Source organism: Miscanthus floridulus, chromosome 5 (genome assembly GCF_019320115.1).
Source record: "Miscanthus floridulus cultivar M001 chromosome 5, ASM1932011v1, whole genome shotgun sequence".
Lineage (NCBI taxonomy): Eukaryota > Viridiplantae > Streptophyta > Magnoliopsida > Poales > Poaceae > Miscanthus > Miscanthus floridulus.
Window position 1 is genome coordinate 112,192,993 of NC_089584.1, and position 21,831 is coordinate 112,214,823.

At 42.7% G+C, this 21,831-nt stretch overlaps 1 protein-coding gene, 1 non-coding gene and 1 pseudogene across 3 annotated transcripts; 2 read left to right on the top strand and 1 right to left on the bottom strand.

Annotated features, from left to right (window-relative positions):
- Positions 1–63: 63 nt before the first annotated feature.
- Positions 64–135, top strand: TRNAD-GUC (transfer RNA aspartic acid (anticodon GUC)). The gene has a single exon. It is a non-coding gene; the product is annotated as a tRNA-Asp (tRNA).
- Positions 136–449: 314 nt separating this feature from the next.
- Positions 450–10,859, top strand: LOC136450492 (uncharacterized). 2 transcript variants are annotated; one of them, XM_066450945.1, is made up of 8 exons: positions 450–759; positions 866–980; positions 1,668–2,713; positions 3,957–5,587; positions 5,684–5,787; positions 6,246–7,042; positions 7,302–7,414; positions 9,716–10,859. In XM_066450945.1, exons 1-8 carry the CDS (start codon positions 643–645, stop codon positions 10,002–10,004), a joined length of 4,212 nt encoding a protein of 1,403 aa, XP_066307042.1. In that variant the 5' UTR covers positions 450–642; the 3' UTR covers positions 10,005–10,859. The 2 variants fall into 2 exon arrangements, with proteins under 2 accessions (XP_066307042.1, XP_066307043.1); XM_066450946.1 differs by lacking the exon at positions 9,716–10,859 and adding an exon at positions 8,035–9,708.
- A 3,514-nt stretch (positions 10,860–14,373) lies between these two features.
- On the bottom strand, positions 14,374–21,293 carry LOC136455130 (uncharacterized; annotated as a pseudogene).
- Between the last annotated feature and the right edge of the window lie 538 nt (positions 21,294–21,831).

Consider the following 21,831-nt stretch of genomic DNA (forward strand, 5'->3'; position numbering starts at 1 on the left):
GGAGGACTCACTTTTATCTTGACCTAAAATAAGTAAAATTTATTTAGCTAGGCTTTCATCTCGGTCGTTGTAGTATAGTGGTGAGTATTCCCGCCTGTCACGCGGGTGACCCGGGTTCGATCCCCGGCAACGGCGCTTTTATTTTTGCTTCATTTCCTTTTTTATTTTTCTTCTTTTTTTTCCTTTTGTATTTTCCTTTTTTGTTCCATTTCCTTTTTTTATTTTTCTTCCTTTTTTCCTTTTTTAGGGGCCTTGTGGCGTTGCAACTTGCAACCCGGGTTCGATCCTCGTCAGGCCTGGCTGTTGCGGCCTTGCGTGGGGAGTCCAGCGCCCTCTTGGGGAAGGAGCTCGGCGGCGGCGTGCGGGAGAAGGAGCCCGTCGACAGAGGAGGATCTCGGAGGCGGCGGCGCACGGGAGGAGAAGCCCAGCGGCGGCGCCAGTGCCTCTCGAGCGACTGTGCACGAAGCGGCTCCAAACAGGGCCAAAAGTCGGCCCACTCACCCGCTTCTGGAACCAAGGCTGAGGTCGGTCCAACGGCTACCTCTTCGGGCTCCACCGCCTCCGCTTCCAGATTCTCCGATCCGGTCCCGCACCGCTCAAACCCTAAACCTTTCCTCTCCATCGGACTCTCGCCGCCGCGCCATGGCGGGGGAACCGCCAGAGCCCGCCTCCTCGCAGGGTGCTCAGCTCGCGGCCTCTTCCTCCTCCGTCGCGGCCGCCGTAGCCGGCGTAGGCGGCCCCAACCCGTGCTGCGCGAAGGTAATTGACCCTCCCTCTTCTCACCATTACGCCGCATCCTGTCTTATTCCGTTTTTGACGTGCCTTCTTTTCTGGGGTATTTTCTTTTGGGGTTTGGGTTCCGCAGCTGTGGAAGAAGTACCAGAAGTTGGAGACGAGCCGGACGGCGCTGCGGGAGGCGGTGAAGCTCCTGCAGGCCGAGAACGAGAAGCTGCAGAAGGAGAACTCGGAGCTCAGCAAAGGTTCCTAATGTGTTCCCTGATTTCTTTTCCCAGTGTGCTGCTTTCTTTGTTTTCTTTTCCTGCATTACGATTCTGGTTACAAATAGAAAGAAAAGATCACCCTAAGTATGCAGAGGTAATGCACATGTTTAGACTGTATGCATTATATCTAGTAATTCTTGACCTACATTTTGTGTAGTTATACTGTTGATTTTTGTGATTTGTGCTGAAAGGCAAGTATTTTGGCTCTTTCTTTTTCATACCTAGGCTGCACTCAAAGAAAGGTGAACATTTTTCTTATAAAAAACTACTTCTATGAAGTATCTAATGCTCTAAATTCTAATTTCATAGCATGCTAGTAGTATGCTAGCAGGAATTTTAACAGAAAGTGCCTATCACAGAGAAGATGTCTTTCAAAGTATGTCTGATTTCTCATTAATGCTTCATGTATTTGTTAATCATGTTTGATTTCTCTTCAATGCATCTTTTATTTGTTAGCACCCCCCCCCCCCCCCCCCCCCCCCCCCCCCCAATTTTATCCTTACTGTAGTACACTCTAAAATGCTTGATTACGTGATTTGATGGCACCTACCTAAAGCATATGTAATTCTTGATGAACAGTTATGTGTCTCATGCATACATCATGAAACCAGTCTTATGTGTATCATGCTTTAATGCTGCATTCTCTGTTTTTTCTTTGATGAATAGTGTGCAAGGAGGAACGCCTCCGAGGTGATTCAGCAGAAGCAGCTAGGGCAACTGAGTCTGATGCCAGAGATCTACTGGAAAAGGAGATAATTGAATTAAAGACACAGAACTCAAGTTTGAAGCAAACACAAAATACCTGCAAAAATAATAATGAACTTTTACGCATCTCTGAATTGGAGGAAGAAAATAGAAAGCTCATACAGGTTTTAGGAGAAGAAAGGAAGAAGATTACTTCTGAGAAGAAAAAATTTGAAGAAGAAAAGTGCAAAACTCTAGAAATACAAAGGATATTGAAGTCAGAAACACAAAAGTCTGAAGAGTATAGAAGAGTTGCTGATACGGAAAGAAAAGTTGCCAATGATTGGAGAGCATCATGTGAAAGGTTGAGGAGTGAAGCAAATGAAATCAGAGCACAGTTAACTGCTCAGGTTCAGAAAACAGAAGAAATGCTTAAAAGGGTTGAAATGGAGAAGCAAAAGGTAGCCAGAGAAAAGAAACGTGCTGATTTAGAGAAATCATTAGCTGAAAAGAACAAAACACTTATTGAAGTTGAGAAGAAAAAAGTAACGGAAGAGAAGTGCCGTGCTGACAATTTATTTGCAAAGTTAGAGGAGCAGAAGAAACTCAATGAACATTTGCGAACTAGCATACAGGTTGAAACAAAGAATGCAATAGAAGAGAAAAAACGAGCAGACCAATTGTTCCAGAAATTAGAAGAGGTGAGAAAACAGACTGAATATTTACAGAGAAAGACAAATGAACTCTCTGCAGGTAGAGATGTAATTTCTTCTGGCAAGTATGGGCGGCGACATGTTGATAGAACTTCTGAGAGTGCAACTGTAAAGCTTCTCAAAGAGAAGCTTAAGCTGAAGAAAGGACAACTAAAGCATGTAAAGAATGTGTCCAAACTAGATAAAGCAAAAACTGCTTTAATAAGAAGAGAGCTTCAACATTTAAAGCAAGACTGGATGCAGCTACTGAGTCGGTTTAACATGCTGGATGACCACCTTGCTCGCGGTGTTGAAGGTATTCATGTCTTAACAGAGGTCTGTATCCTGCATTCTAGTTATTACTGTCTTCATCTATGTTTGCGAAGGTAATTTTTGGAAAAACAAGAATTTCTTAGCAATAGGTAATAATGTTCTGACATCCTAATAGAACAATGAACTGTTCTTCATCTCTATGCAATTAGGCAAATTTTCATGGACTTTCTTTCTTCTAATACTAATAAAAAATTGATTTGTTAATGAAATCATAGGGGGCAGTCATTCCATTTCTGAAATAGCACCTTTTCTCAGTCTTCATTTTTGTCCTAAAAAAAACTTCTTTGTTTTTCAAAGTATGAGTAGGGAAAGCGTCATAAGTGTGTGCTTGCAAGTACCACGAGTAAATGCTTACCTTTCTGATCACTAACCCATGTCGTTTCGTACTTGGGGTGGTCAATAAGATTATTTTTTTCTCATCTAATTCCATATAGCCTGCTAGATCATACTAAAAAAAATCTTATTGCATTAAATAAAGTATTTTATACGTCATTGTTTCATGCTGATGATTTTCTGTTCATAGTGTAGTCATTTCTTTAGGAAGCTGGCCGTTTCCACACACTTTTGCAGAAATTTATCATGCTACTTCTTTAGTCCGATGATAGTATCATCATTTCTGTGATTTTTGCCCTGGTTACTACACAAAAAAAACCCTATAAAAATAGAAAATTTGGGACTCTTAGGTAAAGGGTGTAACTTTTAAGTCGAGCACTCCATGATATTTCACCATGCGGACAATGTGGCACCAGCCCGGAAAATAAAACTACTCAACCTGCTTTATATTATCAGAGAGGGGAAATATTGCAGTAGCCACGCCTGTTTTAAAAGGGCAAACATTTCGAAAAGGGTGATTCTCAAGATAATGGTCAGAATTTGTGAAACAGAGGGGATGTCTTTAATGTTGTGGTTTCCCCTGTGGGCTGTGACTTCACATGGCAAAAATGATGTTCTTTTTGTGTTTATGTTTTCTGCAAATAGAATGCTGAGTCAAACTAATATATCACTTATGTAATGTAATGTTGATATGCATTGAAATGCCACATTATTGGTTTTCCCTCTAGATCACTGTACAGTGCCTATGAATGAGCAGTTATAATTCATAAATTATATGTTGTAGTAGATATGACCTGTGTATTCTTTGATCTTGTTCCTGATATATTGCATATGTTTTTTTAAGTTCATTTATACTTGTTATGTTCTATCTATATAAACTGATGTGATTACTGGCATTGTCTCATATTTACAGTTGAATCAACATCCGGAGATACGTGGCTTTGAACAGAAGCTGCTTCCTAATGATTCAGTTCCTGCCCCATATTTTGGGTTGCAGTCTGGGATAGTTCCATTTGGCTCTTCTATCCCAAGTGAATACACTTCATATCAGTTACCCAGAGAAAGCTGCTCACGACCAATCTCAGGTACTAGTTCTGAATTAGGGCCCCCTCTTGGTAGCTCTCACAGAACAAAGTCAAAAAGTCAGCACAGATCTTTATGTCCAACATCCATATCTGATGAAAAATTCATGGGCTCACAGGGTAAGGATAGCCTATTTGTCTCATCGACAGACATCAGAAAAAAACAGAATTCAGTTGTTTCTGAGCTGCCTCCTAAAGTTAGTAATGATAGAGCATTGCCTCCAGAAGCATTGAGGATACCCTTGTCTTGTGGTACGGAAGTTACAGATAAAATAGAAACACTTGGTGGTGATAGGAAGAGAAAGAGGACCAAAAGGTCTCCAGAACCCTCTGCTTTTCTTCCCTCTAAAAGTGAGCTGCATTTGAAACCAAAGGTGCATGCTGCCACTTCAAATGTTGCATTAGCATTTGAGGATGATCCTTCGTGTCTGCAGCAAGGAAATAACACCATGTGTGTGACTGAAGGTTACATGGAAAATCATAGGAGAAAATATCTTGCTGTCTCTGATAAAGCTCCTCCATCCAGTTTCCCTTCTAAAGTGTCTTCTTGTGGAGGAAATGGCTGTGCTAGTAGCAAGTTTGCTTCATTGAACCCCTTTGAGGAAATGGTCAGGGAAAACTGCTTAAAGTTGCTAAATTTGGATGATGATGCAGATGAGGAAAAGTATAGAAAGGCAAAGGAGAGACCCCTTTCACCAAACCTGACCGTTATCCGACCCCGTAGAACTAAAGTGCCTACATATGCAGAACCTCACAGTTCGGGTAGATCTCTCAACAATTGTCCTGCCTTAGGATCTGATGCCATTGATTCCAAGACAAGGTCCAAAGAAGTTAAAGAGCCTGCAATTCAGAAATTGACTCAAAATTGTATGCAGCTTGATCCATCGTCAAATATAATCGAGTGTAGTGGCATTGCTAAACCCCTTTTCGCGAATGATAAATCCAATGCAGTTGTCAATGTTTCTTGTAGCACCAGTTTGGTCGTAGTGCCAACGAGCGCTTTTTTAGGCAGCCTTTTGCATGAGGATGTGGTCCAGAATTCTGTTGCATCTTCTGCTGAGGGATTAGACAGTATAAGCAGACCAGTCTTATCAGGAAGTACCTGCAGTGGCCATTCAAATTCCATTATACATTTGTCCAAGGAAGTGCCTACCAAAAACAGCTCACATCAAATTTGTGACAAATCATCAAGTCCTGGGCTGCGAGCTAATGTTGGGACAAGTGAAACAACAGTGACCAAGCCAAACAATTCAGTCTCTAATAGTTTGCTTGGGCATCATTGTGGATCTGAAAAACCTCCAATGCACTTAGTTGGATTTACAAGAATGAAAAGAAGCAACATGATGAACATATTTCGGTATTGGGAGATACTGAGTTCTCAATCCCAAAAGCATTCTAACGAAGCTTCAGTTGATGGTCCATTGCTTGATAAAGTGTCAACTGACACATTGCTACCTACAGAGTAGGTTTGCTTGCACTTGTTTAACCTAGGCTTTATATGCACTCTTTCATTTACAATTTTTTTTATAAAAACTAAATGATCTGATTTCTTTTGCAGTGAGAAGGTTTCCCTCATATTTTCCCTTTTGTTGTGGGATATTAGATTCACAGAAGAAACTTTTGCGGATGGAAATTTCGCCTCATCAGCTTTTTCATCGAGTGGTATGACATCTAAAAGTCTTTTACAGTTTAATTGCTTTCTTTCTATCTTTGTAGCTCGGATTCTGTCCAAAATTTGTATGTTAAACTTCCTCTCTTTTTATTCTGGTTATTAATAGTAAAAATGTCCAATCATAGGCTTCTATGCCTTTTAGATGTGGCCACTAGTTGTCTATGAAGGGTTTGCTTGTCATGTAGCTGTAGCATTCTATCAGTGGCCTGTTATCATGCACATGTTATTACGTAGTTCAGAATTGCTTTGATGCACACATTATGGAATGTGATGTTTTTCCTACCTTTCATCACCACTACCCAATGCGCTTTTGTTTATACATCAATAACATTGCTACTAACTCATTGTATGCTTTGACAAAGCTATTATATTGATTTGTCGATAGTCTTTGATCAGTATCATATGCTAACTCCTGGGTTACAATTTCAATTTGTCTTCTTCTTTGCAGTGAAATCTCATATGGAAACAAGGTGGACCATTCTGAGAGCAGATGAGCTGGATGTTCTTTTCTCCTTAATTGAAGATTTTCTCCTGAACAAAGAAGTTGTAGTCTGCGAGAAAATGGGACAGAAGGTTTTTGGCGCAAGCAAAGATCATGAATTAGATGATGAAACTGGTTTACAGCTATCTGTTAAACCTGCAAAAATAAATGAATTTATCGCGGCTTGCATTCTGTTGGCTTCAATATGTGTGGAAGTGGGCAGAGTGGACATTGTATTAGAGGTTTCTTACAAAGTTCTTCAGATGGGTAAAAGTAATCTTTTGTGGACTCTGCTAGCTCTCCATGTCTTTGGCTCCATGTGTGGTGATAAGTTTCTCCCACCAAAGAGTTGCAACTTTCTCATGACAGCTATACGGTTACTTGTCCTGCTTCTTGAGAGCAAGGACACTTCTATGTGCCTTGTGTCATCATATATCCAGTCAAATAAACCAACAACATTACCGTCCTGTGCACATTGCCTGTTTAATGTGGATACGGTTTCCATAGATGGTTTCATCTCTTCACTATTGGATGAGCTGGATTTATGTTCTCTTCAGTGGAATAACCACGCCTGCTCAAATGAAACTATCACAAGGTGCAGTTCTCATTTGGGATCAAGTGGACTTGATACCAGATGTAGTGAAACTTGTAATATCTTCAAGCAAGGAAAACTATCTGAGGATACTCATTACTACCCTGCAGCAATTAACTTATGCTACTTCACCGAGCTAATTTCTTTGCTCGAGCTCTTTGGGATTTATATGGTATGATCATCTGTGACCTCTGCTTATTTTTTGTTCTCTTTGATATTTTTTGTTTTTTCACCAAGTATACATGCATACAAATTTTGATGTGCTAATATAACTTTTTGGGTTGTAAGCCATTGATATTTGGAATTGGGATTTTGCTTGTTGAGCATGACCATCATCCATGCACAGCTACAAATTGTGTTCTGACTTTTATGGGTCAACTTTTTATATGATGTGTTCCAGTATCGACTTATTATGTTGTCTCCATTTTTAGAGCTGTGAGTGGACATACAACAATGTCGTTGTCTGTCTTCTGGAGATTCTGGAATCTTGCATGTGCCATGACTATTCAGCTGCTCTGTTAGTACTTGTCAGCCAACTTGGAAGGTTTGCCCTGTTGCCCATACTCTTGTATTGAACTGTTCCATGCTTTTTCTTTTTGTGTTTTATTTTCCAATGCATGAACAGAGAATCTACCACCATAGAATTCTTGATGTGCATGTGTTTTATGTGGCACTCTGTTATACCTGGAATCCTGTGTAGAAATGAGAGGGTGGGAAGAGAGGGGGGTAAATGCCGCACACACCCAAAGGGGCTGGGGCCAGGGGACACCTATATATATAGATATCAAATAGAATCATACAGGATTACAGTTAGTGCCATATCATGCTATATCCATAAGAGGAAGCATATATACGGAAGGCACCAATATAACAAGCAACGAATTCCTGTGCAATCAGAAACAAATCATTCAAATCTCTCGTCCTGGATGGAGATTTGGGTGAATATGGCCCTAAATTGCTAAACTGGTGTTTTTTTATAAGAAATTGTTTAGGATAAAATCACTAATCGAACCAACTCCTAAGTCCTAAAAGCTTTTCAATCATGAACTATGCTACACACTGCTTTACATGACAGCTAGGTCTGGTTATTCTACCAGTTGTTCCACTGTACAGGCTGATGTAAAGATCATAATGTAGTATAGCTGTTTGGTAACTTCTCTGTAGGGCAATTGCAAAATTCCAGATATGTGATGGCTAAGACACCGGGACCTTGGCACGCTCTTTGATCTCGAACGCATCGGACAACGGCTTCCTGGATGGAAGGGGCGCTGGTTAAACAGAGCAGGACGCCTCACTCTCGTCTCATCAGTCCTCTCGGCTATGCCAACTTATCACCTAACTGTCTTCCCGCTGGCAGCGTGGGCCAAAAAGAAAATTGACAAAATCAGGCGATCGTTCCTATGGAAAGGGGAAGAGAATGTAAATGGAGGACATTGCCTAGTAAATTGGCCAACGGTCACCCGCCCGAAAGACCTTGGTGGCTTAGGAGTTCCTGATCTCGAAAGGTTTGGCCGTGCTCTCCGACTTCACTGGCTATGGCAGGATTGGACAGAAGGCTCCAAACCTTGGGCAGGAATGGAGCTTCCCTGTAATGATGTCGACCGTCTCCTTTTCAACTCCTCAACCACAATCTCCTTAGGTGATGGCGCAAAGGCTCGCTTCTGGCATAACAATTGGCTTGATGGGGAGGCGCCCAAGTACCTGGCCCCAAATCTTTTCATGCTGGTCCGCAGGAAAAATAAAACTGTGCAGCAGGAGCTCCGCAACAACAATTGGATACGATCTCTGAGGGGACATGTCACCACAGCCACGCACATTGAGGAGTTTGTCTCCCTTTGGATCAGGGTGTGCATCTGGTCCAAGGCGTCAAAGTTTCCATCACGTGGAAATGGACACCAGATGGTAATTACTCAACTCGCTCAGCTTATCGGATCCAATTCAGTGGTTCCTTTGCCAAATTCCTGAGGGATCGCATCTGGAAGGCACATGCTGAAAACAAGTGCAAAGTCTTCACCTGGATTCTAATACACAGGAAACTCCTAACCGCAGACAACTTGCAAAAGAGAGGCTGGCCACATCAGGAACATTGTGTTCTATGCAACGGGCCCTTAGAGACTGGACTTCATCTTTGTCTCTGCTGTCCCTATGCCAAGGCGGTGTGGAGGCAAATTCTTGCATGGGAACACTTTGATATTACTCTAGGACAGCAGCAGGGGGACCCCTTACAGATCATGTCCTGGTGGGACAAGGCTGTTACCGTAGTGCCCCTAACTGAGCGGAGACGCTTCAACGGCATGGTCCTATACACCTTTTGGAACCTCTGGAAAGAGAGAAACAGGCGCATATTCAACAGCAACTCTGAATCAGTGATGCAAGTAGCAGCAAGGATCAAGGACGACATTGAGCAAAGGAGAGCATTCGGCTAGAGGGGGTTTAGTGTTTGGAGAGAGCCTATCCTTTTCCTGCTCCCCAGGGCGTGTTAACCCTGGTTTTGTTTGTACATAATCAACTCTGTTTCCCCTCTTAATTGAAAGGCAGAGCTCCTGCCATTTTTTTCAAAAAAAATCTACTTTTTTCCCATTCCGCAAATTTGATATTATTAATTTCCAGTATTCCATCATCCAAGCTAAAACCAACATTCTGTAAAATGTGTAGGCCTCTGCCATGAATGTACATTTTGTTGTTTGGATCAAGCACGAGTACATGAATGTGCATAGAGTTCTAATTTCAGTCTACTTTTATATGTATTTTCGTGCAAGTTCAAAGTATACCTTTTGTACTGACTTGTATTTCTAAACTTGTTCCTGATGTGTATGATCTGCTCTGTTCATGTCCCAATTTATAGGTCCTTTGTCGATGATGTTGGTTATGAGGATAGAAGTGTTAGTAAGCTGAGGAACAAATTATCATCATTGTTAACAGGGACAAGTTTTACAAAATCATGGAGTTTAAGGGTTCAGTTTACTGCCATTGGTGCATTGGTCAGCGTCCTTCCACTGCCATTTGACAAAATTGTTGCCACTGAAAGTAGACAATTATCAGGTCCCTTCGTTGTGCAAGTGAAACAGATTTCTGAATGGTTTGTCCAGTTAAGCAGGGAGCATCAATCTTTAGCTCATTCCTTTTTTAGCTGAAAGCCTATATATTTTTGCTGGGCCTGTGCAATTTTGATGTGTCCCTGCACAGACGTATTCATGGTCCTATAACATGACGTTGGATTACTCCCTTGCCTTGACACTGCATAGAGGATGATGTTTGTTCTTGAGTGTGGAGATGCCAAAGTATTATGAAGACTGTCATTTTGGTCAATGTTATGTTCTTGAGTGTGGAGAAGCAGGTAAGGAACCGGCCAGCGAAGCATTCGGAGATGCAAATGCAGAACACCAGAACCAAGAAATGTTGGGTTCGGTATTGAGTTGAAACAGGGTTGTAGATTCTTGCAGATGTCAAGCTCCATTAGTACATCAGAGAGGATGGTCCAGTTAGGATTGCCGAATGGTGATGATGGTGTGTGGTTTGGATCTCTAGGATCGGACAGATCTGCAATGTCACGAATGGTAGTTGGTAGATGAATGAAATCTGGACTGTGGAGTTTGTTTAGCTGACACAAGATCCTCTCAAGAAGTGAAGTTTTGATCCAGGTAACTTGGTCCCATGAGAACCAACCTTTGGTTTGGTGGTAAGCAAGTTTTCTGTCCCAGTGCCTGTGCGCAAGTGATCCAAATTTTGATGACACCTTGCCATGTTGTGCCCTTTTCTCTTTTCTCCCATTATATGGAGGTTGATGTGCTACCTTACCAAATTTGTCCAAGAGGTGTTTGCATATCAACTAGGCATGTAACATGACGTTCTTATCGTCTATGAAAGCAAATGATTTCTTGCCTTTGGCTTCGTAAAGTGTGAAGTTCCATATGTTATAAATTTTAACTCTCTCTCGCGCGCGCGCTCTCTCTCTCTCATGTTAAAACAATACTGCTATTTTTCTCAAATGCACTGAAACATAGTTTTATGCAAGCATGATCTAATGGTCTCACAGTTGCTATTCGAATGGTTAGCATATATTGGAAGACATTCTTTGGCAGCACTGTTAGGTGCAACGCTATGTTTATTTCCAGGATCTTAAGCTGTAGTGACCAAATGAGAATTGCAGTCAACGCTTCTGTTCAGCTTATTGCAGTGAGCCACCATAATGAACCCAGGCTCGGATCGTGGCACGAGCTGCTCAAGAATCAAGACGAGCCAAAGCCACAGCCAGCCCACAAACGTGGCGAAACATACCTGCCGTTCAAGCCCCCGGTACATCCAAAATCCCCGCGAGGCCGCGACCAACCCCAGTCCCCCTAAATTTTTACTATTTGACCCTTTTTCGAACAAAATTTACATTTGGCCCCCTGGAAGACTTAAACTCATCTTTGGACCCTGGGGGTCGGCGCCATGAGTCCTGGCGCCGATGTAACACGTCTCAGCGCCACAGATCTTGGCGCCGAGGTGTCTCGCCGTCCACAGCAGGGCATCCAAGGTGGCGTTCACGTGGCGGACAACTCGGCGCCATAACACATGGCGCCGAGGTCGGCGCCACATATCTAAGCGCCGATGTCGGCGCCACAGATCTCGGCGCCACAATACATGGCGCCGAGCATGGATTTACACCCCGAGGCCAAGCTTCTTCCCTTGCCGACGCTGCTCTCATTTCTTCCTCCCCCTCTCGGTTTCTTCCTCTCCCTAACCCGTCCAATCTATTGAATCGAAGAATTTGACCTTGGATACTTGAATTTGATCCATACATCTTCGCGAGCAAGGTATCCTCTATCCCATTATCAAATTTTACGCATTGATTTGGTATATATTACGTCTATTTTGCAACCCCAGATACATTACCTAATATTTGAAGTGATTTTTTATTTTTTGTATTATGTAACGGTAGGATGCCAAGACGTGGTAAAGCTAGTAAGCAAAGGCAATCTCTTCTCAACGTTTTATATTATGTTTTCATTTATGTGCAACAAATAGAAAAACCCTAGGTTTAGGGTTTAATGTTCATTGCTTTCGGTTCTTAGAACAAATTTGTTTTAATTGTAGTTATGGCCGGATGACCGGAAATGCCTTCGACCCGTTGCCTATGCCTAGTGGTGTTCCAGTTCCCATGTGCTTTTGCGGCGATCCTTGCAAGGTAGCCAAGTCCGATGAAGAGGACACGTATAGGCAGAGGTATTGGATGTGTGCCAATTTTGTGTTTGAGCCTACACTTCGTCAGCGCGCGCATTAACAAGATGGTGAGAAATTGATGTTGTTTAATATTTATTTTGTGTCAAATGAAGTCTTGCATGATTTATTTGTTTTGTAACATTTGCATTTGTTGCAGACCCCTTCACCGCTATGCGATTTTGAGCAGTGGATCGACACTGGGATCAAGCCGGAAGACAAGGAATGGATGCAGAAACTGTTATGGTGGGAGGCAGAGGACAAGGAGATGATGGAGAAAAGACGCAGAGAGGAGGCTCTAGAAAAGGAGCACAATGAAGAGGAGGAAAGGAGGCGTGTTGCTTCGCACAGGGAGGAGAGGGAGAGGAAGCTTGAGCGTGCGCAGCGAGCGAAGGCAGCGATGGAGGACAATCCCGATGCCCAGAGGAAGGGAAAGTGGCCTTGTTGCACTTAGTAGTCTTCATAACTTGCTAGATCTATGGTATATTCACGAACAATGTTGTTTAACCTTGTACTTTGCATTGTGTTGTCATGTAATGCACTTTTAGTTTGTCGTCATGTACTTCAAATGTTGTTATGTTAATTAGTGTGCTCTATTACTGGACCTTTCATAGTATTCATTGGTTTCATTATTTATTGTCATAATATTAAGTTTAATATTACATAGGTAGTGAAATGAGCTCAGATACTGCAAATAAAACGTAACGAAGTAGTGGATTATCTAATTCAACACACACAATACATGAAATGGCATGTGATAACATGTACCAAACTAGGTTACAGAGGTCCTGGACTAAACCTAACATGCCTTAGGTAATTAAAACAAACAATGCACATAAAATGACATGTGAGAACATGTGCCAAACAAGGGTATATATTTTCTTCGACTAACCCTAACATGTCTTAGATGATTAAAGGAAAAAAAACAAACACATGGATGTGGCCCGTTAAAAAGATTGGTTTGTCCTAGTAGTGTGGCCACATAGCAAATTGTGTTGCACCTTCTCCAAAGTATCCTCCCATTGTTGGTGGTGGTGGCGGCTAGGGTGGCGGTGGAGGACCCTTGTTCTTATGATTAGGGCAGGTGCAATATGGATCATTGCAGAGTGCCTCCTGTGAACTGGCACCATTGTTGTCCTCTTCCTATTCATCGTCCTTGTAGCCACTGCTAATTTCCCTTTCAAGATCAAAGATACGGTCCTACAGGTAGTAGATGTACTCCGCATGCGGATAAATAGGTCGAGGATCAACCCACCTAGTGAACCCATATTTTTCTTTGGATAAGGAAGACTACAGTAAATATGCCATGTAAGTTGTATAGAAGCGGAACATATAGAATAAACAAATATTAATAGCAATTACCCATGCTCGCGGGCATTTAAAGAAACGTCGGCCTCCATCTATTCCCTTGGTGAACATCTGCACTAGGCAGTCCTCACCATGCATGCATTTTGGCCACGCTTCTTTCCTTTCATCGTATCCTCTCAGTGGTGCCTCTTTGATGAAATCGCTTTTGCTCTCAACTGGGAACCTCTCATAAAGAGCTTCCTCAAAGAAATCTGGACCAAGAGGACCCTCCCATCCCCAGGTAGTTCCCTTCCCCTTTCCTCTCCCTCTGGATGACCCTCCAGACATTGGTACTGCAACAGAAGGAAATGCTAAGGAGTGCTCTTTCTTTTTGTTGTGTGTTTAAATGAGAGGGAGAGATGGGTTATTTATTGGTTGAGAGGAGGAATGGAGGCCTCTCAATGTGCCATGTTAGCGATCCGTGTGCCTCTTCGTCTCAGCCGTTGGATCAAATAGTAATAAGATGGATGGTAGAGATGGAGTGGAGTTGTGCTTCATTGCATGTCGTTGTACCTATAGGTGTACTATTGTCTGAAAAGCTTAGATTCGTTCACTGTTATTGAAAAGCCTGGATTCATCTGCAAAGCGTCTATACGATACGATTGGACTATACACATTCTTGTGCCTTTATAGCAGTGTAGTATAATTAATGATTCACAAAAAAAATCGTAAAAGTTCCCTTGTTTTAGGACCACCCACGGTTACAAGCAGAGAAATCATTATATAATCCAAAAATCTAATCGTTCAAAGACCACAATACAACCACATCGAACATCACAATCAACATAACATGTCCAGCATAGTCTAAATAGTACACAATGTCCATACAATCCCAAATAGTTATAGAAAAGTTACTACATACTTTCCAATTCTCCACACATGCAAAATAAGCAAAGTCCATGCAACCCAAATAGTCTGTGACATCGCATAGACAGTTGTTACCATAGTGTTAACCTACAAGTCGTCGTCACTGTCTCCTAGTCTTACCCTTGCCCTTGTGGCCAAGGGCGTCGGTGCCTGGAGTGTACGTGCAAGGCGAACGACGTCTTCTCGTTCAACCGGCGTAGGCTGAGTCGAAGGAGCGTCCTGGAGCTGGGACTCGCCAAGCTCATCATGACCACGCTCCTTGGCCTCCTCGTCGCCTTCCACGTCGTCCTCGTCTCTATCTCCTTGGAAAGTATCCACAGTCGCAGCACTAGTACCTCCATGAGAAGAAGAGCCGAGGCCGACAGGTGTGTCCATCGCAGCGCTAGTACCACAACCACAACGAGCTGCAGCACGACGCAGCCTACGTGCTAGCCTGTCATGCAAAGATGCAAAGATATTAAGTAGTAAACCACTACCTCCAACAACTTACTTAAGCATAAACAACAAGAGGGCTAGTGTCGACTTACTCCAAGAAAGCTGTTTAGTGTGTGCTCGTCCACGCCTGTCCTTGGAAACCATTCGATCTCAATCACAGATTGCTTCAGCGCGTTGCCCTGGGGAAAAAAACAAATATTAATGCGCTTAAAATCTAAAATTAGAATCTTACTGAAATTTTGATATTGAAATTACTAGTTGAAAATGCAAACTGAGAAGAAACGAAAAAGCGAAATGCTAAGATAAATGATATAGTCATCACCAAACTAATTCAAATAATGTAAATCAGGATCAGGACTGCACGAAGTATAGCTGAAAGAACTATATATAAAGTAAATGCTAAGATAAATGATATAGTCATCACCAAACTAATTCAAATAATGCTCACTGCCATCCCAAAACACTACTAAATGTATAGTCGAACTTCTGAACTATATATATGTGGAGAGTTAAGCATTCTACAACCCCACCGTCATTGCCAGATGAACAGCAAGTGTTGCGAATTTCTGGAACAGCATGAGAAAACCATCTGTGGCCACTGCCTTCATGAAATTTCTCTGCACAGCAAAGAAGTCCACGCACTCTCTCTTCAACTTTGGACAGCCCTATGTCTCAGCGCGAACTAAAACAGAAGCAACCGTTTCCGCTGAGACATTCTCACATAGCTTGAGTTCACATATAACCTTGAGACGGTCCAGTGCTAATCGGAGTACTCAGATCTTAAAAAACAGAGGTAGTTCAAATAATAACACTCGGCCACTCGGGCACAGGGCACAACAGGAGGGAGAGAGGCTAGCTGCCAGCCACGAGCACCCACAGCAAGGTCCTGCTCGATCACACTAACAGAGAACAAAAAATGTGCATGACAGCAGCTAGCATTGAAATCACAGCAGCAGCTCAGATTGTTTTTTTATATATATTTGGCTTGACTGTGTCGATTAGGTGGAACATGTTAGAGCTGAAAGAAACTTGTTGGCCGAAGTTGCTAGTCACTGCATTGTGAAGCTTTACTATTCTTTCCAAGACAGTTAGCACAGAAAACTATGCAATATTCCTTAGGGCAGTCCCAATGGTGCATTGATGATGGTTTCTATCCTCATTAAATGACTTGCCACGTAGGCAAAATGCCGACATGGCAACGTAATTAATGAAGAAAGAGAGCAAAAATCATAGAAATGGTTTCTTCATGAAGAAACCAGGTCTACTCTTGACCTAATGCACCAAGAAACCATGAAATCGTCATTGGGGAGAAACCACCAGTTTCTAGGGAGCTCGTGTCGCACTCCTATTGAAGAAAAAGATAGAGTTGGGAGAGAGAAAGAGAAAATAGTTATTACTCATAGAAACCATGGGTTGGAAAGCAGTACTTTTTTTTTGTGCGATATCGTATATTATAGAAACTACTAGTTTCTTTTATTGGGACTGCCCTTAGTATTTTTAGCTCATGCTGTGAGGTGATACCTAATTACAGCCACTGCATACCTGCATCTTATACGGCTTAGTCTACCCAATCAGTTTATGGATAGTGTCCAATAGGTCAGCTTCAAGCTGGGTCGTTAGGGAAATCAAGTCCCATTAATATCATGACAACTCATCAAAGATGCAAATCTTAGCCATAAATGATGTTTTCTGCAGTTTCCCGGAAACATGTAATGAATGCAAGGTCGATTTTGATGCATACTACTAAACAGCACTGTATCATTCTGCTAAACTGAAAATTTATGCATAGATCCAATAGCCAATGATAGAAGAGACATGGTTCTTTTGATCTCATAATCAGATATGATTCATAAAAAGATAAAGAAATATGAATGGTGTTTTTCTTTTGATCTCATAATCAGATATATTTTTTTGGAAAGATTGTTGCATGGACGGGGATAGCTCAGGCAACCCTAACAGTGCAGAGCAAGCAGTGGAGGTGTACATAAATTGAACACTTGATCAAAATTAGCTTACTATTCATTGTAGCCAACTATCATGTAAATCATGTGTGCATGCTATTCCAGCTTGCATTAAGTGACATTTTATAAATTTGTTTGCTTAAACTATAATTGGCATGGATCACATACTATAATTGACATGTGTCTTTCAGATAAGTAGCCCGAACATAATATGTAGCAGGTAGAGGACATTACCACTTGGTCCAGGATCGGTGTAGGCTCCACCTGTGTCCCGGCCCTCGTCGCAAGGTCGTAAGACGTTTGTTCGTCGTCGGAGGACTCAATGTCGGCATAGTCTGTTTGGGTCCATTGCACCTTCAGTTTGGTCCTTGTTGCCCGGTTGTACCAAGATAGATACACTCTGAAGTTCTCATTCGCGTGGGGCCGGTCATTCTCATACAAGTTCTCATGAAGTGATCCCAGTGGTCGATGTAGTCACGGTGCAAGGTCTCAAAGTCCGTCTCCTTCTTTTGTTTACGACGATCGATCCTGTAGGGTGCCATAAATGAAATTCAAGTTAGTGGAGATGTAACTCAAATACCTTTCTTTATATTGCAAATATACGCTACATCATTCCAGATTATATATATATTTATTTCATAGGTTATCGATATTAACTACACTGAAGGATCTGGTGATAGAAAGTGGAGTAGTACAAATTTTCCATGGACTAAGGAACTTGAGGTAATTTTCTTCAGTACCATTTTTTAATTATTTACACCATCACTGATTTAACTTGGACTGGTCTGAACAGCAAGAGATAATGAGAGATTGACTACATTTGTGAATACTATTTAACTTTTAGTGCATACTCAGGCCAAGAACAGAAATAAGTTTGGAATCTATTGCACTTGTCTCACTAATCCAAGACCGGATCATGCACTTGTCACAGGTAATGAACCATTTCATCTCCTTGTACATATTCCTTGGTGTTTTATTTTTTCAGTCCGACTGACTGCATTTTGGCTGGAGCAAGAATACATGAGTTTCAACTCTCCCGAAACAGACCCTCTCCCTGGAATTTGCAAAAGACAATGCTATTTCTCCCATCACATTTCGTGCAGCCAACTACAGTTGCAGCCAACTACATTTGGTGCAAAAGACAATGCTATTCGACAAGGAAGTGGCAGAGGGTAAATGAGGGTGCTGCGTACTTGCATCTCTCGCACGATGCTGCAGATGGCAATTTTCCAAGATGCATCTGATCGGCCAAGCTAAATGGAGCAAATAAAAACTGTGCTTGAGCTTATTAGGGTACCTCACATATTCCTTTGTTCTTTTTATTCTGTTTTCAGACAAGGCTTATTCTGTTTTATTTTTCACTTAGCTGGCGTTACATCTTATCTTGAGAGAAGACAGGTGGTTATATCATCTTGACAATATCAACTCACAATGATAAGTAAGGGGTACCGGATGCATCCAAGATGAAAACGTCCTCTTTTTTATTTATTAGGGAAAAAAGATGGTCAGTTCCAGCAATCAAACATATCAAATCTATGCAACCAAAGAATCAGGAAACTATGGGTCAGAAGATTAAGCCCAATGCTAATCATGGCATGGACGTCATACTTGTCCAAGGAGACTGTATATGTAAATTGATGCTTTTAAGGTACTATTTTAGCATTCTTATATGCTATCATTAGGCTGAACTAAAGGGTACAGGGTATGCTAACTGTCATGAGCACTGTGTATGCTAATTTGCTAAACCGGCAATTTAGCTTATTGGGTTCCATTGAACTGGCTCATATATTAGTTCCTTTATTTCTGTAATCTTGCTCTTGATATTTTTTCCACCACAGTAAAACCGAATTTCATTACAAAAAAGAAATGAAATGACAGAGTTGTATAATCTTTCTCTTGACAACTAGTGACAACTAGTTCCAGTAGACTTGGATGTGTTCATTTCTAGACTACCTTTAAAACATATGCATGCTGGACTGTGCACACAGTTTATTCATATCTAAACTGACATGCTCCTATAGTCCTATTCCATACCACTTTCAGTCAGTGTGTTCCTCTTTTGTGCCTATCAATCCTCTTATTTGATCAAACAGGTTAACCAAGTAACCAAGTAACATCGCAATCAGTATGAGTAATAGCAGTTTAGTTTTAGTGGCAATTTTAAGTTCTATTGTAGCAGATTGAATTCTTGATTACTTAATAAAGTTCAAAGACGCTTACTTGTGCAAGTCTATTGACGTCGAGAACGGTTCCACGGGCCACTCCTGCCTCAACCCAAACTGGCGTGCAACCCGGTGTGGCAGGTGGAACTCAACCGCATAGAAACAGATCAACGGACACCTCATCAGGTACAGGTCTTCGTCCATCTTGCACATGATGCTAAACCCAATGTGGTCGTACTGTTCATCCTCGTATGGCTCCCAAGTCACCTGCATTGGATTCTTCAGTCACGTAGTGCTTACATCGGGAAAACAAATTAGTATGTGAAATGCAGCTAACTCACCAGCCCTGGCGTGAGTGCGTCGAGCTCGTTCGCGAACTCGATGTATGCGCGTTTACTCCGAGCAAAGGGACCCTTAACCTGGTCCCAAAGGTAGACGTATGTCGGCCGACGTCGAAGGCCATGCACCTCGAACCAGGGATGAGGTGCACCAACTTGGGGATGACCGACCGGTAAACGAGATCACATCCAAAGCTGAAGCAGGTAAACACATCCTCCTAATGAAGAGTTCATCGAAATCCGGCGGCAAGCCTCGCAAAGCTGCCGGTACAAGTACCCCAGCACTGCGGAACCCCAGCTGTAGCCCCCCACCGTGTCCCAGTCAGTAAGACAAGGCAGGTACATCCATGACGCGGTGTCTCCCGTCGCGTCGGGGAACATGACACAACCAAAAAGATGCATGATCCATGCCCTGCAGTAGTAGGTAACTGTCTGCTTGTCTGCATGATCAGGACACTGACCAAAGTTCTGCCTCAGCCAACTAATGAATACTCTAGAGGAGCGGGCACCAGGTGTCTCTGGAGGAAGCTCTCTTCCAAGGAAGGCCTCCACTCTACCTCTCCAGTTATCGGCCCCTGTGCTGCTGCTGGTTGGACCAGCAGCAGCGCAGGGGCCGATAACTGGGCGACCACTTATACGGACACCCAGGAACTTCTGCGTGTCCTGAAGAGTAACGGTCATCTCTCCGCAAGGTAGGTGAAAGCTGTGCGTCTCTGGCCTCCATCTACAAAACAAGAAAGAAGTACTAAGGTTATATGCACATCGGGAACCAAAAATATAAATGGAAATGAATCTGTTCATAGTTTTGGTACCTGTCGACTAGAGCTGAGATCACCGCGGGGTTGAAGGCAGGCAACCCACGACGAACCTGGAACGATACAATGTCAAGGCCAACCCTCTCAAGGAGAGGAGTGTACCTGCCGTCGTACCGCATGTCCTCGAACTTATCGTGGGAACGAGGACGAAGAGGGTTTAGTTCCTGCAAAGAATAGAAATTATTATATTAATTCGTGAACACAAGTACATGTGTAGAGGAAAAATAGCATGCAGAAGTAAAGTCATTACCTCCCCCTCTACGGTGAGTCATCCTCGGTGGTTCTCCTCATAGTACGGCTCCAGCAGGTGGAACGGCTCCATCCTACAAAATATTAAGACAAAGTACAGATAAGTTTTAAATGAACAAATAAATAACTTTTTGGTACTAGTGAACATGCATGTGAAACATTAGTTATTTACACCTGACTAAGCTGCCAATGGCATGTACGTGAATTATGCCCAAGTCTACCACATTTGCCACATTGGTTCTGCTCGGGGTCAGTAAGAAAGGGGGTTGCTCTCCCTCGCCTCGTTCTACCAAAAACCTAGTCCATGACCATCTTGTGCCTTGTCCTCTTTCGGGTTCCACATTTGTCCCAACGGGTACCTAGATCCGCAATGTATTTCGGCCCAGTGTAAGGTGGCCACTGACCCTCGTCCAGGAAAGGCTCGAAACGGGGAGACCAAGTCTGTACAAGGCTGTCAACACTGAACTCCGACGGTATCTGGGTCTCGTAGGCAAAGTTGTGATGCTGAGATGCTGCAACATACTAAGAACAAGGGAAGTGGTACTGCCTGGTCTTCCCACATCGGCATGAGAAATTACTAAGTACCACAATATAACTCCTTGATGGCCGGACCTCACCATCAGACGTTGTACCACCCCTTTCTGTGACCTGGTACTTGCCGATGCTATGGTCAAAGCAATCGACGTCATGTGTGAAAGCCCTTTCCTTTGCCTTGTTGAGATGCTTATTAGGTTTAGGTGCCCATTTCTGATTATTACTCTGTAGTGCCATTGCTTGAGCGTGTCTATCGTTAAACCATGCAATAAGCCTATAAAAGGTGAATGATACAATGGCATTGACGGGCATGGCACGTATACCCTTGAGTACACTATTAAATGACTCCGCCATGTTGCTAGTCTGAAACTCGTACCTCCATCCACCATCGTCGTAGGCTCTTGTCCATTTCTCAGATTCTCTCATCAATCCTGTCAGCCACTGCCTACCTTCTACGTTTGTTGCCGTTTTTAGCTGCTCCAACTTCTCCTCGAAGAACGGCACCTCAAGCATGCGAGCAACCTCCTCGAATAGAGGAAAGTTGTCCTTCGTACCATCCTTCCGAAGTAAATTCTCGGCAAGGTGTCGAGTGCACCAACGGTAGTGCAAAGGTGCATACCCAAGAATCTGCTCCTATACGACACTGAGTATGCCTTGGTGTCTATCAGATATGACACCTACCTCCCTATGAGGGACAACCACATGGATCCTAACAAGCCACAAGAACCATCCCCAGCTATCTTTGTTCTCCCTCTCCACCAAAGCAAAAGCCAAAGGAACCAATGCGTTGCCTGCGTCATAGGAAATGGCTACCAAAAGTGTGCCCATGTACTTGCCAAGCAGGAAAGTACCATCAATGGATAACACTGGACGACAATGCCTGAAGGCCTCGACGCACTAGGGAAAGCACCAGAATGCACGAAAGAATATTTGTCTCCCGTCCTTCCATTCATTCGGCTTCGGGATATACTCGTAATGCATGCCTGGATTTGCTGCTTTCATTGCATTGAACAATGAATGCAACTGCTTGTACCCCTCCTCCCAATCCCCA